Source organism: Peromyscus eremicus, chromosome 4, assembly GCF_949786415.1.
Source record: "Peromyscus eremicus chromosome 4, PerEre_H2_v1, whole genome shotgun sequence".
Taxonomy (NCBI): domain Eukaryota; kingdom Metazoa; phylum Chordata; class Mammalia; order Rodentia; family Cricetidae; genus Peromyscus; species Peromyscus eremicus.
Genome location: NC_081419.1, coordinates 49301793 through 49319756, shown reverse-complemented (window position 1 = coordinate 49319756; position 17964 = coordinate 49301793). Strand labels below are relative to the sequence as shown.

General features: G+C 39.4%; 1 protein-coding gene across 1 annotated transcript in view; it reads right to left on the bottom strand.

Moving 5' to 3' along the window:
• The window catches only part of Dcaf17 (DDB1 and CUL4 associated factor 17), a 29901-nt gene that overhangs the window by 11169 nt on the left and 768 nt on the right, over window positions 1–17964 (bottom strand). The window contains exons 2-8 of the mRNA XM_059260668.1: window positions 17804–17907; window positions 13654–13744; window positions 10190–10326; window positions 8778–8856; window positions 5779–5868; window positions 2994–3098; window positions 2593–2698 (exon numbers count right to left, since the gene is read on the bottom strand). Of these exons, the coding sequence (XP_059116651.1) occupies window positions 2593–2698; window positions 2994–3098; window positions 5779–5868; window positions 8778–8856; window positions 10190–10326; window positions 13654–13744; window positions 17804–17907 (712 nt within the window). The remainder of the gene's footprint in view (window positions 1–2592; window positions 2699–2993; window positions 3099–5778; window positions 5869–8777; window positions 8857–10189; window positions 10327–13653; window positions 13745–17803; window positions 17908–17964) is intronic.

Below are 17964 nucleotides of genomic sequence, written 5' to 3'. Positions count from 1 at the left end.
GAAAAATTACTATGTTCAAGGGAATAAAATGCAGTCAGAAGAAAAGTTTGTTGCTAAGAGAACAGAAAGCTGGTAGAAAACAAAGTGAAGCTATTAGTTAACCTTCTAGCATGTGTTTTGGTGGGAATACATGGCCTACATGTGGGGAAAAAAAGGGCTGAAGGTGCTTATCACGGGGGTGAGGGAGGTAAATATATCACAAAAACTGCAGCCACCCTGAGGGTCTATGTGTAAGACTCTGGGTTAGCCACAATGTCAACTCCCTGAACAATCGAGGAACGTAATCAGGTCTACTAAACCTTCCAAAGGCAAGGAGACCTTCCATATTATAGTCTAAAAATACATACCAGCAAATTTTACAAAAGCTGACCTGTGTTAGTTTCTTGTATAGAAGCAACGTCAGTCTGAATGAATGCAACCAATTTAGGCCACAATGAGACTTTATTAAAGAGCAGACATCACTACCAGTATTATCATCAAACAAGTTCATTTTTACAGACATATCGAATCAGTCTCTTGGGGATGGACATCAAAGACAATTTTGTTGGCGTTTTTTTCTCTTCCTCTTTGATCACTGTTTTAATTATAACATAATAGATCCACTCTAAACACTGTAAGGAGAAGGTATTGCAGGGAGGTCACAGTCTCTTTTTGTGGCTATAGGTCAGACTGCTCATCTATAGCCTCCTGATTTGTGCTTCTACCTGGAAAATATCTGGTTTATAAAACCACTTGTCTTCAAGGGGTTATTCTCAGATCATTCATGTAAGAGTTACATGTTAGAATGGAAATGTGTGCTTTGTTAGGGTTCTTCTTACTTCTGAGAGCTGTACACAGGAGAAAAACAAGCAAGGAAAAGCAGCTTACAAGCAATTTTGAGGAGAAAGAAAGAACAGGTATAGATATATCAAAGATATTTAAAGTACTTAAAAGCTTTTAAAAGGAAATATCTTAAATAAACAAGGTCTTTTCAGGTAATAAGAAAAAATATTAATATCCAAATATAATAACAGCCAAAGGGCATGTGTCAGTAAATCATGAAAAAGATTCAAATGCCATGTGAGAATAAACTCAGGTTCGGTCCCCAGCACTCTCATCATAATTATCTTCAACTCAAGTTCCAGGGGATCCAGCACCCTCCTCTGGCCTCTGCTGGCTCCAAACAGTGACTTACATACAGCAGACATACAAAATTCTTAAAAGAGCTTTATGAGCATGTTTGTATTAAATGCAGGAGGCATTTCTGAGGTAGGAGGTATTGCTAACTTTTTTATAAAACTGCCTAATTCACTTAAAAATGAATCATTTTTAAAACACTTATTTTGGACTTCATAGATAGCTGAATTGGTTATACTGGGTACTTTTCATAGTTTATATAATTGCCATTTGCCACTAAACAGAACATTCTTTTCCTTTCTTGCATCTTTCATTTCTGTGTCTTGACTATTTGTTGATGACACAATGGTAAATGACGATTTTTTAAAAATTCCTGTTTTATCCTGGCTATATTAGAGAAACTTTTGAAATTTCACCTAAAAAAAACCATAGTGTTTATTGGTTAGAAATAGATGCAAATGTTCTCTGTATCATAGTGAGTGACTCTTAATGAATTCAGAATAGAAACAAAATACTAGGATAACGCCATCTAGCTAACTGCCTCTTTTAACTGGACGATAATCCTCAGGCTGTCCTTGGATGCCTGAGAAGAGGTCTGGACAGAGGGCTGCCATCTCCACAGTGTGCAACAGACACTCAAACACCCTATATAATTTGCTAATTCCCTCAGGCAGATGACCCCCCCAAAGCATTCAATTATATTGTTCTATAATAGAAAATAATTTCAAAGACTATGTTTTTGAACATTATTATTTTAGCTTTTTTCTTTTTTTGAGACAGGATCTCATGTAGCTCAGGCTGGCCTTCAATTGATGGCTTTTTACTAAGTTGCAGAATTTAATAAGTTGGGGTGGTTTTTGTTTGCTTGTTTGTTTTTGAGAAAGTCTGATGTAGCTCAGGCTGGCCTCAAACTCACTATATAGCCAAGGATGACCTTGAACTTCTGACCCTCCTGCCTCTGCCTCCCAGGTGCTGGGATTCTAGGGATATACCATACTTGGCTCAGTGAGTGAGTTAAATACAGAATTTTTTTTTAAACTGTCTTCATAGAATCATGTAAAACTTTCTTTTTTATTCTCCCTAGGTCTGGGATCTGTCTATCTTTAGTGGGCATAGCATTAATATTTCCTTGGAAAACACGATCCTTAGAAATGGGTAGACTTAACAAAATTAAAAAACCTTAAGTTATAAGGAAGCTAGGGTAGTATGAATCGCCAGAACTACCATTTTCCAGACAAGGAAATCAAGGATCAGAAAGGTAAAAAGTACAAAAGGCTCAGTATCCTCAGGCCTTCATTCCAGGGCACAGTGGACAGAATTGTGCTGACATTTACTCAACAGTAAAGGATACACATGCTGTATGGAAGTCAAAGGAGTCAGGATACAGTCAGAGAGAAAAGAGTGTGCTTTCAGAGCAGGACGAGTCATATGAGCACTTACTTTCTTGAGTTGGAAAGATTCCGTACGCAGCCATACCTGTGATCTTAACATTACAGGGGATGCCAAGAGGAGCCTCTCCCACCGTCCCCGGAGTCCCGCCCTGACTGCATGCACACCCCAAGTCAAGTTTCTGTTGCATGAACTAAAAACAAAACAAAGCGAAAACAGTGGCTTTAGAGCCTGTTTAAGGAAAACAAAATTTACATGCACAAGACAGAGAAATGTCTTCATTCAAGGGCCTTTCTGTTTACTCTCCCCATCCCTCTTGCAAAGATTATGTATCTTTTCACATTTTTATAATAACTGTTATAATTTAAAACTGTATGAGTGCCTGACTTGTCAAAAACGATAACAATAACCACAAAACAAACAATGACAAAAAACTTCAGTCCACACCTCATACTGAGTGTGAAATGTCCAACTGTAGTTTTCTCTACCTGTTCGATGATGGCTTGGAAGCTATACAGTCTGATCAGTCCCGAGCTGTACATCACAATCAGTATCCCATGTGACAACGTAGCATCTGTGACATTCGCGAAAACCTAAGGGGAAAGGCAGATGTCACCTAAGGAAAGACCAAAAGGCCAATCCTTTGAGTCTTCAAAATGTTTGCATTTCCTGCTTTATATTCAGGTCATTGTGGCTGCCTCACATTAAAGCTCAATTAAAATGTAGCAGCTTGAAGCTAGAGTCTTATTAGAGACAAGCAGCAGCCACTCGATCCTCAAGCCGGAGCAGCAAAAGGGATGCTGCACACAGGGCCCAGAATGATGTGTCAGCATCCATCTGCTGTACAGCTTTGTCAATACCAAGTAATTAAAAATTGGACTTTCCGTGGAACAGTGATAAAAAGTAAGGCCATGTAATTCTAAAGTAGTATTTATCAGGTATATCCAATAGAGACTCAGTATTTACACTAAGATGTTCTTCATAAAGACAAATATTTATAGCTGCTTAAAGGCAAAATGATTGGACCTTAGAAAGTAATTACAAGAGAAATGGCCAGCTGTGGATCCATGTGCGTTTGTGTGCTGCGGGTACAGTGCATGCGTGTGGATTCATGTGTGTTTGTGTGCTGTGGGTACAGTGCATGTGTGTGGATCCATGTGCGTTTGTGTGCTGCAGGTACAGTGCATGCGTGTGGATCCATGTGTGTTTGTGTGCTGCGGGTACAGTGGCATGTGTGTGGATCCATGTGCGTTTGTGTGCTGTGGGTACAGTGCATGTGTGTGGATCCATGTGCGTTTGCGTGCTGTGGGTACAGTGCATGTGTGTGTGCAGGGACATAAACCCATGCTCCTGTATGCAGTACAAGAGCATGACACTGGGTGTCCTGTTCTATAACTCCCCACTTTATCCCCTTCAGACAGGCTCTCTCTCACTGAATCCAGAGCTTTCCACTGTGACAGTTAGGCTAGCTGCCCAGCAAGGCCTGGGAAAGCTCTCCTGTGCAGTGTTAGGGTTGCAGCTACACATGGCCATGCTGGGCATCCAAACTCACGCTCTTATGATTACATAGCAAGTACTCTTACCTACCAAGTCATCTCCCTAGTTCCCAACTCCAGATGTTTATCATCATTATGATGTTTAATTTCTACCAAGGGTTGATTTCTCAACTGCTTAAAAAGCAAAACCATAAAGATCAAACCCCTACAGACATTTATCGAGAGTAAGTTTTGGCTTATTGTTCCCTAAAAATTCTATTCCTGAATTTTAGGATGACTTTCTCTACAGCTCTGAGGAAGGACACAATTCTGTGCCTTGTTTATATTCAACAAAAAGCAAGGTAGGCAAATATTTACAGTACTAAAAGCAGTATAGAGGAACTGAAAATCCGTTTTGACTTTTACTCAAGGAAGACTATTCAGTGCAGATGTACCATGGTAATAAGTAGCTTAAGTACGACTGCTCAAGAGCCTCACCCCTGTATAATTTTAATACCTATAATAAGAGAAAGATGTGCAGTTACAATAGTCAAGACCAAATCCCTCAAGTGATTACACGGAATACATTAAAAATAAGCAGGAACAACTTTGACTTTGCTAGTCTTTTTGTGTGTTCCTGCCACAGAATGAATACACATACAATTACTTAATCCACAAGCACAAGGAAAACAATGAAGTGACAAGCTGGGCTTTTGTCATTTTCTTAGAAAGATAATTATGGTTTGCTTTGAGTTGGATAGCTCTTAGCTTTTCAGTTCCCTCCTCCTGGTTCCACACTTTGAAAAGAAGTACTTGGGTAATTCAAATACTTTTAAATTAGTAAATAACCGCTCAACTTCTAATAGAAATACACTGTCACAAAGTCTTAAAATACTTAAAAGTGACTAGCGCAAAATAAACTATACGTGATAACTAATATTACTCTTTAGCTTATGCAATTTAGTATAAGCTAACATAATAGGAAATGTTTAAATAGATTTATATTGATTGCTAGTGAATACTAATAGATTCTCAAGATCTTGACTCCTACAATATTTTCAGTGTTTAAACACTAGTAGAACTCCCAAGATAACTTTCCACAAAGTGAAAACTTTTAAAAAGAAAGTAGACTCTTACTCAGTTGAAGTTTGGCTCTTCTTTCTTCCCATGTATTCCACAAATCATGACAAATGGGAACACAATAAAAACCCAAACTGCGTGAGTTAGAAGATTCATGTATTCCATTATAAGTCTTGTTTATATACTATAAAGCAAGTTTTAGACCTTTACCTTGTAATTAAAATGAGACATTTTGTTGAAGCTTCATGATCATTTTAATAAGCTTTGACATATTACTCCCTTTGAAAAAAATTCTTTAGACATTTCATAATTTTATAAAATAGCAGTTTGTAAATGACCACAGGTTTCCAACACTAATAACACTAACCATCTGAGAGGCATAAAAACACTCAGGAAGTTTAGGCTTCTTCCCAAGTCAAATGTTTACATTTTGATATGCAAAAAGACAGATCAGTAAACATTTTATAGATAGAACATTCCCATTCAAAACATCTAATAAATAAATGAAGATATTACACTTAATTGTCAATAAAATATTGCACTTAAGTAATTGCAGTGTGGTGCTGCATACCTTTAATTCCAGCACTTGGGAGGCAAAAGCTGGTGGATCTCTGAGCTCAAAGCTAGCCTGGTCTACATAGTGAGTTCCAGGTTATCTAGGGCTACATAGTGAGATCCTGCATTAAAAAAAAAAGAAGGAAGATGTTAGTTTTCTTACCTTTTTGTTGATCTCCAGAATCCCCACAAGGGAAAAGGGCAGAACCCGGAATACTGCAAGGTACATCAAAACAGGTTGCTGAGTGCCTGCCTAGAAGAAAAGAATAAAATTATAGGGAGCTCTCCAAAGTACTTCAGAAGACGATTATCTTCACAAGTTCAAAATATCCCTCTGTCCTTGTATAATTTCAAGTATACTAAAATTTTCATGAGTTGAGACTATCCATCTATTTAGAATGAAAAGTTATTTGACCAATAAAGCAAACACTTAAAATGTTCACTAATCCTCCAGCTCCTCACACATGCAAGTACATAAACATAAAACTCTACAAAAGGAAACATAACATAAGCATTTCTTACCATTACGATCTTGTGGATGTGTGTTGTAAATTGGAGTTCTAACAATGAGCCTAACCAAGAGCATGGTGTTACTATGGTTGTATCACTGAAAGTACCTGTATTAGTATGACTGTACTAAAGACAAACAACACATCAATAAAGGCTTGAATGATCTATCAACTTGGAGAAGAGAGCTCCTTTATCTTGAAAAACAAGTTCCCAACAATTATTTCCATTACGATATGCAAAATAATCTATTTACTTCTCTAGTACAGAATTCAAGGGAGTATCTTCAATTTAGGGACAGCACAGCTGTCGGCCCATCACAGCGACTTCTGCTTGAGCAGAAATAGGGTTTGAGCACCAAGACTATCAATCAAAGCCACGGGAAATAAAAGTTAAAGCACAAACAAACACAGAAGCGGAGTGTGATGTTTAAAGCCCAGAGAAACATCCCTTTCAAAGAAACACACTTTTACTAAGATCTTTGTTCCCCAAACCTAAAGGCAGGTGTATTTATATATTGTGGGAACATGGTCTCAAATGCAGAAATGCTTACGAGACTTTTAATAATATTATCAGGTGATAAATAAAAACCTCAATCCACAATATTGTGCAGAGTTAGACTGAAGTCCTGGTTCTTCTGGTGTTTAAATTCTCAGAGGTAGGGGCTGGAGAGATGGCTCAGAGGTTAAGAGCACTGGCTGCTCTTCCAGAGGTCCTGAGTTCAATTCCCAGCAACCACATGGTGGCTCACAACCATCTACAATGAGATCTGGCTCCCTCTTCTGGCCTGCAGACAGAACACTCACTGTATACATAATAAATAAATAAATCTTTAAAAAAAAACAAACTTCTCAGAGGCATATTAGACCAGGTGCTTCTAGAATTCTCATGAAATGCTGTGTTACTTTGTTACAGTATTTAACTTTTATAAATTTTCCTTTACCAGAGCAGAGAGCTACACAATGAGTATGAAAAGCAGCAATGATAGACAGTAACCCTCTCTCAGGCCAGCCACCTCAAAGGCCAAGGAGACCCCAATGAAAGGTATGTAGTTATGCTATTAATATGACTGGGCAAGATATAGGAAATATTTATAAATAACCATCATTAAAAGTAAGTTTAGAGCCGGGCGGTGGTGGCATACACCTTTAAACCCAGCACTGGGAGGCGGAGCCAGGTGAATCTCTGAGAGTTCAAGGCCAGCCTGGTCTACAGAGTAAGATCCAGGACAGGCACCAAAACTACACAGAGAAACAAACAAACAAACAAACAAACAAAAAAAAAGTGAGTTTAGATCTGGTTAAATGCTCAGTGGTGAGGTGTTTGATCCCTGGAACTCAAAGGCAGAAGAGAACTGACCCCTGCAGGCTGTCCTCTGTACTCCTCTACCTGTATGCTGTGACATGGAAATATACATAAATATTACATTACACACAGAAATAAATTAGTGTAATAAAAAAAATTTTTTTTCTTTTCTTTTTTTTTTTTTTCTCTTTTTTTCCGAGACAGTGTTTCTCTGTGTAGCTTTGCGCCTTTCCTGGATCTCACTCTGTAGACCAGGCTGACCTCGAACTCACTGAGATCCACCTGCCTCTGCCTCCCAAGTGCTGGGATCAAAGGTGTGCGCCACCACCGCCCATGAAAAGCTTTTAGATGAATTTAAAAAGTTAATCAATAGCTTATTTGGTTCAGTGGGGTACACAAAGCCAGAGAAGGCAGGAAAGAGAGGAATGAAAAACAGAGTATGAAGGAATGCGCTGGAGTTGATAAGGGAACACCTGATGTGGTTATTTAAATAAGGTGAAAGCAGAGGAACTATTTAATTTGTTAAAAGGTTCTAAGTCAGGTACGGTAGCACACACTGGCAATCCCAGCACTTGGCAGGCTGAGGCAGGAGGATCTGTTTGAAGACAGACTAAGCTGCACAGTCAGACTCTCTCAAAAACAACAACAACAACAAAACAAAACACCCCACACAAAAAGGCACCCTAGAATTCTAAGTAAATTACCTGACAGTTAAGGTTACAGAAATTTTTTTAGGAGGCTATGTTTTTACATTAAATACAAGGAGGAATTCAAATACAGATCTTGCCAAAAGCAAACAGAAAATAATTCTTATTGGAGTTGTTTTTTATATATCCTGTCTTGAGATAAGAACAGAAAACCTCTATGAGAAAAAAAACAAAACTGTACTTCATAAAAATGCTCAATAAATATTTTCTAAGTATTTCCTTATCAGTTACCAACAGAAATAAGTTTCCTGATAGATCTAGGCTTTATAAAGGTCTAGTAAATTCTGGGTGATGCTTTTTGGGGGGTGGGGGAAAGAACAGGGTCTCACCCTGTAGCCCTGACTGGCCTGGAACTCAAGAGATCCTCTGCCTCTGCTGAGATTAAGGGCTTGCACCACCATGCCTGACCAGTTCTAGGTGATTCTTTAAAGACAACAGCTGAGGGATGTAGTTCAGCACTAGAGCCCTTGACCAGCATGCATGAGGCTCTAGGTTCAATTCCCAGTGCCCTCAAAAAAAAACCAGAAATAAAACAGAGAGACACCCATTTGAATGGTCTGCTTTGGGAGGAAAATTATCTTCCAATGTAACAGCACTCTTCAATCCTGAAGGCCCTGTGGGAGCTTTAACAAGGGCTGCAGACCTGCCGGGCCACTGCTGAGCCTTTGTTCTGAGCTGACTTGACCGCAATGACCTCTTGAGGAGTGTCCCAGCTCAAGTACCTTTGGAAAGAACACAGAGGAACTTAGTGATTGAATCAGTCCCCTTACATGTAAAATCAAAACATTAGACTTTATTTACCTACCTACCTATTTTTATTTTACATTTTTTTGGGGGTGATAAAATCTGGCCTAGGACTCTTTAGGTAGCCCAGGCTGACCTTGAACCTGTTGTCCTACCTGCCTGCAGTAGCTGGGCATCTCTCCTGCTGAGATGGCAGGCATAAATTACCATGTTGGCTTGGTATTTCATGTTTTTGTTTTTGTTTTTTAAATATAACTTAAATTATAAAAGCAAGGTAATCTATTTTAAAAACAAATAGCTTTAATAATTTCCTCTAGATCCTTATATTGATACAACCTCTACTTAAAACATAAATTTTGGTTTTTTTTTTTTTTCAATAAAGGGTTTCTCTGTATTATTTTCTTAAATAATTCTCTTCTAATTAAAAAAAAAATTTTTTTTTTTGAGAAAAGCCTCATGTGATCCAGGCAGTTCTTGAACTTGATATGTCACTGTGGATAACTTTGAAAGCCTGATCTTCCTGGCTCAGCCTTCTAAGTATTGGGAGATTAAGAGCATCTGCTGCCATGCCAGTTAAAAACTTTCTCTCTCTTTCTTTCTTTCTTTCTTTCTTTCTTTCTTTCTTTCTTTCTTTCTTTCTTTCTTTCTTTCTTCGGTTTTTCGAGACAGGGTTTCTCTGTGTAGCTTTGCGCCTTTCCTGGAACTCACTTGGTAGCCCAGGCTGGCCTCGAACTCACAGAGATCTGCCTGGCTCTGCCTCCCTAGTGCTGGGATTAAAGGCGTGTGCCATTTCCAATTTTAAATGGGAGGTATAAAAAATATTAAAGATATTACTTTTATAAATTCCATACTCACAGTCATTATAAAATTTACATCTAATTATAAACTAGTCGTTAAAATTGCATTTCTTGGATTATACTAGAATGGAGAACTCATCAGTCATCTACCTCTGACTACTGTGTATAGGATAATTACTTAATTAGGAACACAAAGCAAATAGTGTAGTTCACTAGCCTCAGATCTTCAAACAGAACAAAGCAAAGGAACAAAAAGAGTTAGTTCAGAGTCGGGGATCCTAAAATAAGAGTTAGTTCAGAGTCGGGGATCCTAAAATAAGAGTTAGTTCAGAGTCGGGGATCCTAAAATAAGAGTTAGTTCAGAGTCGGGGATCCTAAAATAAGAGTTAGTTCAGAGTCGGGGATCCTAAAGTACACGGGGGAAAAACTGGGACAGAGGGCAGGACTGAAGAGGGGCCTAAGATTTCCTGGGCCACAGGTCTCAAAACAACTCTAACAGCCTCACACTGGATACCTGAACTTGCAATAGGAAGCAAGGTATATTTTCTCCAGGACTTCCCCTGTAGTTGCTGATATACGAAGCAGCCAATTGTGAGCAGTCAGTGCTATGAGTGAGGACTTATAATCCGATGGGTTAGGAAGTATTTCTCCCTGGAAAAAGAAAAAGAGGTATAAAAACAAACTGCTTGGCTATGAACAATCTGCAGTACTGTGTCCAAAGAAAATGGCTAGTTACCAGTTCAAATAAGTCAACCAGAGAGTTACTAACTGCACACAGGAAGAAGGCAAGGGAAGACTAGACTGTGGGTTGTCACTTTAACCATTACTTATTTTTTAATGCTTTTAAAACTTATCATCATTATTGTGTGCATATGGGTGCACAAGCCACAGTGTAGTCAGAGGACTACCAGGTGGATCGGTTTCTCCTTTCCCTTGTTTCTCTGAGACAAGGTTTCTCTGTGTCGCTCAAGCTGTCCTGGAACCTGCTCTGTAGACCACAATGGCCTCAGACTCAGGGATCCACTTGCCTCTGCCTCCTGAGTGCCGGGATTAAAGGTGTGGACCACCATCATCAGCTGTCTGTCCTTCTGCCTTCCTGTGGGTTCTGAGTCTCAAACTCAGGTTGTCAGGCTTACATCCCTGGGAAGCAAGCGCCTTTACAGCCACTGAGCCGTCTCGTTAGTCTTTGAACTTGTTAGATGAGTGTATTCATCCACATACCCAGATGAACATAAAGCATTCACTCAGCATCACTTACAAGTATCCCCCAGACTTAAGCAACAGCAACAGGAGCATTAGCAATGCTGCTGCTGTGAAAGCAGTGACCACTGAGCTCTTAGGGGGTCACTGTGTTGACAACGTACAGGTCTGAGGCAGAAGGGAAGAGGAGCAAACGTGGTCATTTTCCCTCAGGAAAGGGATGAATCGAGAAGCTGAAATTAATGTGGCATTTGCTTGGGTAAAACACAAACAGAAAAGAAGAGGCCACAGCCTCTCAAATTCCAGGGAAACAGCCGTTTGCTTTGTGTGATTTATTTTTGCTGTTTCTTAGGCAGCCCGTGTGTAGCGCAGACTGTGAACTGGTCGGCCTACATCCACGCTGACGTTGTAATGTTGTATTCGGGCAACAATACGAATGCATTTACACTACAACGCCTTATGTAGCATCTCATGTAGACCTTCAAGTTTTCAAATATCTACTACCCTACTTAGTCCTGTAGAGACATTTGGAACACGTACATAGTATGGATTTGAACTATTTTCTTAAGCCAAAAATGGCATTTCATACATTATCTCACAAACAAAATAAGAGAGTACTAATTTAAAAGTAGTTTTGCATCCATATATTAACAATACAGTGTTCCTTTGAGTTCTTCATAGAAAATCTTATGTCACCACAAATAAAAACAAAATCACTGAAATGTTTATGGAATGAGACTAAGAATTAGGCTAACTTTATTTTTCCAGGACTGCTCTATAGTTTGGGTGTTTGAATTGGTGTATTCAAACTTTCTCAATTAAGAAACCCATCATCTCTCTAATCCCCCTCAAGAAAATAGATTAAAAGGCTTTAAATTGTTTAAGACACAATTCTTCTCAGCTTTCAATTACAGAGGAAGAAAACAGGCTTCCAACTTTCTAATTTTTAAAAAGGAGACCTCTATGAAAAGCGAGTTAATTACAGGGGCAATGACAGTTTAACAAAATTACAGCTTTATGGAAAAACAACAGCCTGGAAAAAATTGAACATTACATTCAGAATATTACTGCCCATGGCTTAGATAGTACTTTTGGTCACAGACTGGGAGTTCTCTTAAAAAGCAACCAACCAGACTCACAGACATGATTAATTTGCTGCAGTGTGTCCTAAGAGGATTTCCTAGAAATGATGCTATGGAAAACTCAAAATGGAAGAACTGTCCTTAAAAAAGGGCTGTGATTAAAGCGTTTGGCAAGATGGTCTGACATTCACTGTGCATGCGAGCATTATTAGAGGCGGTAGTATTAAAGACGGAGGAGGAATTTGACAAATTTCCTTGTTTAATCTTTGGAACTTTCCATGTTCCATTTTTTCCCCCCCAGACCGCTTCCTCCTAGCTTCCCTGGTAATCTGAATGCTCACATCCCATGGAACAGTGTCCTGAAAAGTGCACACCCAGGGCACTGCTGGCCTAATGGGATAACTTATACTCCTGTAGCTTTCATTTATCCTATTATTACCTAACTACATTCATAGATAGAATTTATAAGAACTTACTTTCAAAGATCTACATAACAGTTGCTCACAAGAATGACTTAAACTACCTTACATTGTTATAAAACTTTTAATCAGTTTCTAACTTTTTAAGATTTATAAATTATCTCTAATTTAGACTTTTTTTTCATAATGAACTGAACACAGTGGTGCATACCTATAATCCCAGCACTCAGGGGTGGGTGGAGTCCAAGGTTCAAACTCATCCTCAGCTACATCATGTCTTAAGCTAGCCTGGGCTCATACATGAGCCTGTTCAAAACAAATAAGTGAATTCCAACTGCTGATTTTAAAAAAAATATTACATTTGTGTGTGTGTGTGTGCGTGTGTGTGCATGTGGGAGATCAGTAGACAAGTTTTGGAACTTGGTTCTCCCTTTCTCTGTGTGAGTCCTGGTGACTGAATTCAGTTCAGCAGACTTGGCAGGAAGCACCATTACCTGCTGGGCTATCTTTCCAGCCTGTAATAATAATTTTTTAAGAAAACTTTGTATTGATACTGGAAAAAAACACATTCTCTTCTTGGTTATTCTAAAGATTTGGGAGTCACAGAGATTTTTAAGTTTTATCTTTTAAAAAATACACTAACAATGACTAGTCCTTCTAAACAAAAATGCTTTAAAGAACATCATGGAAGAGGGTCAGAAACGTTGCAAAGCCAGATGACCGGCACATCTGCTACGAGGTTGTGTTTTCTATCTATGGCAGGGAGTTGCACCCAGGAAATCTCAACAATACTGCTGCCTATAGAAGGCCTGCACACCACCACCACCAGCTGACATTCGAACGTGGATAGGGAAATCTCATGAGGCCCCATCCCTAAATGAAGAGCTACAGGCAGTTAATGGCTGCCGAGAGGGAGAATCAGTCTTTGTCAGAGATTAGCCTCCTGACAGGTTATCCAATCTGAAGGGGTCAGCCCTAAACACATACACATCTGAGCAACAGGAGATGGGCTCAGCAGGGGTGTGTGTGTGTGTGTGTGTGTGTGTGTGTGTGTGTGTGTGTCTGTCTGTGTGTGTGTGTGTGTGTGTCATGACGTTGTAAGGGAGTGTGTGTATAAGGGAACATGGAAGGAACTGAAATGGAGAGAGGGTGGGGTAGAAATGATGTGAACACAGTACTCATGTATAAGATTTTAAAAAATGAAGTAAATAAATAAACAAAACATTTAAGAGCTGGGGGAGCTTTAAAAAAAACAATGCTCTAGAAAGAAATCTCACCACTGGGCATTCCCATAATAAAGCATCCTCAATTTTTTCTGCCTTGGAACATTTTGGCATTTCATAAATTTTTCTTGGCTCTGATGCAACACTAAGAAAAAAAGAAAATAAGCATTATTAATTTTAAACTGAGGTGGTCTTTGTTCAGATTTGAGACATTTCTTTCACGTCTGTAGCCCCAAATAACAACTTGTTTTCCTTAACTGTTCTGCTTTTTTTTTTTTTATCACAAATTCAAAATACACAAACACAGGAAAAAAATGTAAAGAAAAAAAAAAGTCAAGATTAAAATAGTTTATAATAGGGTCTGGAGAGATGGCACAGGAGTTAAGATCACTTGCTGTTCTTCCAGAGGATTCATTTGGTTCCCAGCACCCACATCAGGCAGCTTACAACTATAATTCCAGCTCCAGGGGATCCTATGCATCTGGTTTCTGCAAGTACCTTCACATACACGCATGCACGTGCACATGTAAACACATAACTAAAATTAGATAGTTTGTACTACAATAAAACCACCTAAAACACACACATTTCGGTTCCTCTTCCAGATGTTCCTTATGTAAATGGAGCTACTTAGACATTGTTTTACAATATAGCATTATACTGAATTCTTTTATCCTTAAACATTTACTGTAAATGTCTGTTGAATCCACTGAGTTCATTCTATTGCTTTGATACTTAAAAATGATAATGTACAGATTAAAAAGTTCCCATTATGTGTTGGCTAGTTTTATGTCAACTTCACACAAGGTAGAGTCATCAGAGAGGAGGGAACCTCAAGAAAATGTCTGTGGGCTAGAGAGATGGCTTAGTGGTTAAGGACAATGGCTGCTCTTCCAGAGGTTCTGAGTTCAATTCCTAGCAACCACATGGTGGCTCACAACCATCTGTAACAGGATCTGGTGCCCTCTTCTGGCATGCAGAGCACTCATACATAAAATATAAATAATTTTAAAAAAGAAAGAAAATGTCTGTAAGATCAGATCAGGCTGTAGGTAAGCCTGTAGAGTATTTTCTTACATACTGACACTGTGGGTGGTACCCATGGTGGTCCTGGGTTCTATGAGAAAGCAGGCTGAGCAAGCCAGAGGGAGCAAGCCAGTAAGCAGCACTCCTCTGCATCAGCTCCAGCCTTCAGGTTCCTGTCCTGTTTGAATTACTGTCCTGACTTTCTTCAGGAATGAACAGTAGTATTGTGGAAGCATAAGCCAAATAAAGCCTTTCCTCCCCAAGTTTCTTTGATCATGCTGTTTCATCAATAGTAATTCTAAGACACACTAGTTTGAATAAGCATTTGTGGATACAAAAGCAAACACTTTCTATGTATATTTTATTTCTTTCAGAAGTATTACATGTGGCTTACCCCATTATCACTGAACATTGTATCTTCCAGCAACTTCAAGGCTAGACTTCGGTAACATTTAAGGTGCTTGCCAGGCCCCAGACTGTCCAGGACTACATCCACCCCCTCCCTACCGAAAAAGTGAACATTGTATCCTTGGTGCTTACTTTTGAAACAGTCTTGCTACCATGCCCAGACTGTCCTGAAGCAATCCTTCTCGCCTCAGCTTCCCTGGGCTGGGGCTACAGCCTGCCACCTCCCTCAGCTAGTCTCTACTTCTCTGAGAACTACTGAGATGTGGTCATAGATGTTCTCTTAACTGAAGAACTTTAAAGTTCAACTACTGTGAAAAGAAACAATCTTTAGAATGACATTTTATTTGCCTCTGATATTCTCTCAGTGACTCGAAGGTTTAAATCCAACAGAACGTCACAGGAGCAAAAGCAATCTCCTGTGATTCTGCCTGTGGGTGCAACACTCCTTAACAGCATGGTGAAGAACACCCGACACTAATCAAGGGCATTTACTTTGAACTTTTAAAAATCAAAACAACCGCCTGACTTGGGAAACTGATGAGCTGGGTACTAAACAATACCTAAGGGTCAGTGTTAATACTACAAGGCATGGTGATGAGTATCACAAACATAGAAGAGAATGTCCGGATTTCCAACGCTAGAATCAGAGCCTTAAAACAGACACCGTTTTCAAAAAAATCTGAAGGAAATGATTAAAGGGCCAACCACTTAAGCCTCTGGTTGTTCTTATAAAAGCACACAAAGAAGCAGTTATTCAAGAGAACCTTCTGGAATTCAGTAAGGATAGTGGGAGGCCACAATGTCTGCACCAAGCACATTTCCTTCTTCTTCCAGCTCAGGAAGATGGTATCATTCATAGCTCAAAACTTTTATGGCCGAGACTTCTAGGATCCTTCCCCCTGCTGCTTTGACTCAGAAGGCACTCTCCCAAGAACGGGCAGAGTGACACCATTTTCATCCAGCCCCAGTCATGTGTTGCTGAGGCTGAGTCCTATGTTAGTGAAGCTGAAAGTTAGGACCTCTTCTGCCCAGGCCCCAGGGAGGCTCTACTTGGGTACACTACAGTGTAGAATAACAGGACTCTGACATTACTTCTCTTTCTTTGTAAGGTCCAGACTGGCTTTACCTTACTTCCCTAAGCTGAGTGTTCCACCCACCTGACCTGTTCTGCTTCTTCCACTAAGGGAGTCACTCCATCAACTCCGGTGACCAGCCCCACAGAGTTGGCTTGAAGACTGCCTGGGCAGAGAAGCAGTTCCAAAACAGATAGCCCATAGTTCTTTCCAATAAAACTGACTTTATTTGCAACAGATGTGGAGGAGTTCAAGCATATGTGCACTCTGTAAATCATTGGAAGCCAAATAGAGGGTCATGGGTAATTCATTAGCACTAAAGGCTAAATTGTAGGTTAGCTGATTTGCCAAAGAACCAAAAAGGATAACTATAAGAGTAGTGATTCTCAACAGTGGGTCACGACCCCTTCGATGTTACATATCAGATACCCTGCACATCAGATATTTATGTTACGATTCATAACAGTAGCAAAATTACAGTTATGGAGTAACAACAAAACAATTTTATGGTTGGGGTCACCACAGCATAAGGGTCACAACATTAGGAAGGTTGAGAACCACTGGACTAGAGTCAAGGCAAACCTCCAAAATCACTAGTCTCTCTGACTTCTAGTTTCTAATCCAATAAGAAAACAACTTAGATGTTATCACCTCCGAGATAGCTCAGTTGGTAAAATGCTCACCATGCAAGCAAGGGGACCTGCGTTAAATCCCCACCTCTCATGGTTTCTGCCATTTGTAATCCCAGAGCTGGGGAGGTGGAGACAGGCAAATTCACAGGGCTTGCTGGCCAGACCATCTACTGGAAACCTAGTTTCCTGGTCCAGTGAAATAAGACCCTGTCTCAACAATAAGGTGGATGGCTCCCAAGGAATGGCATTGAAGACTGACCTATTGCCTCAGTAGACACAGAACGGAAATGCCCATATTTTTTTTTAGAGATGCAAAGTGAAGGATGTGTTTAGAATATGCTTCAAAAGATTTACCATCACGATAAAGGGCCAGGCAGTGGTGACATACCCCTTTAATCCCACCACTTGGGAGACAGAGGCAGAGGGATCTCTGAACTTGAGACCAGCCTGTTCTACAGGTCGAGTTCCAGGACAGTCAGGGCTACACAGAGAAACCCTGTCTCAAAAGTTAAAAAAAATAAAAGAAATGAAAGAAAAGAGAGGCAAATCGATAATTCTTAGTCTAGGTAACTGTCATGGAAGCATCAACTCACTGTGGCTTTCCCTGTAGCCTGACCTTGAATGGCTGTGGATGAGGCTGTTAAATATTATGCATCTATAAATCCTATGCTTTTGTTTGAATACTTTCTCTTGGGGGAAAAAAAGTAAGCACTTCTAAAACAAAATATGAATACCCACCCGTCTCTCAAGCAGCATCTAATTACTTCATAACCTGTTTCTTGACTCTGATCTTTTAATGTTATAAAACAGCAAATTGTGCTGAGCAATGTATTATTTTGCCTATGCTATAATTTTGTGTGAAATAAGTATTTACGAAGATGAAACCTACAACTTTAGATTTAACGAGGTTTTAAAATCGCATGCATTTTCCTCCTAGTTTTATTATGGATTCATTTTTCCATCTTCCTATTTCACTAAGCACTAAAGAAGGCACGTGGTTCTATAAAAACTACAGTCAGGTGAATTACAGCAAAAAAAAAAAAAAAAAACATCACCAAGATTTACCTGCTAACACAGCACCGATAATTGTCAAAATATATTCTTCCTCTCTCATAGGCTATAGGTGACTTGGAATGAGTTGTCCAAACATTCTTAAATTTAGTACTCTCCTGAAAGATACAAAGAATTTCAGTTTAGGAAAAAACTCAGCTACCTGCTATGGAACC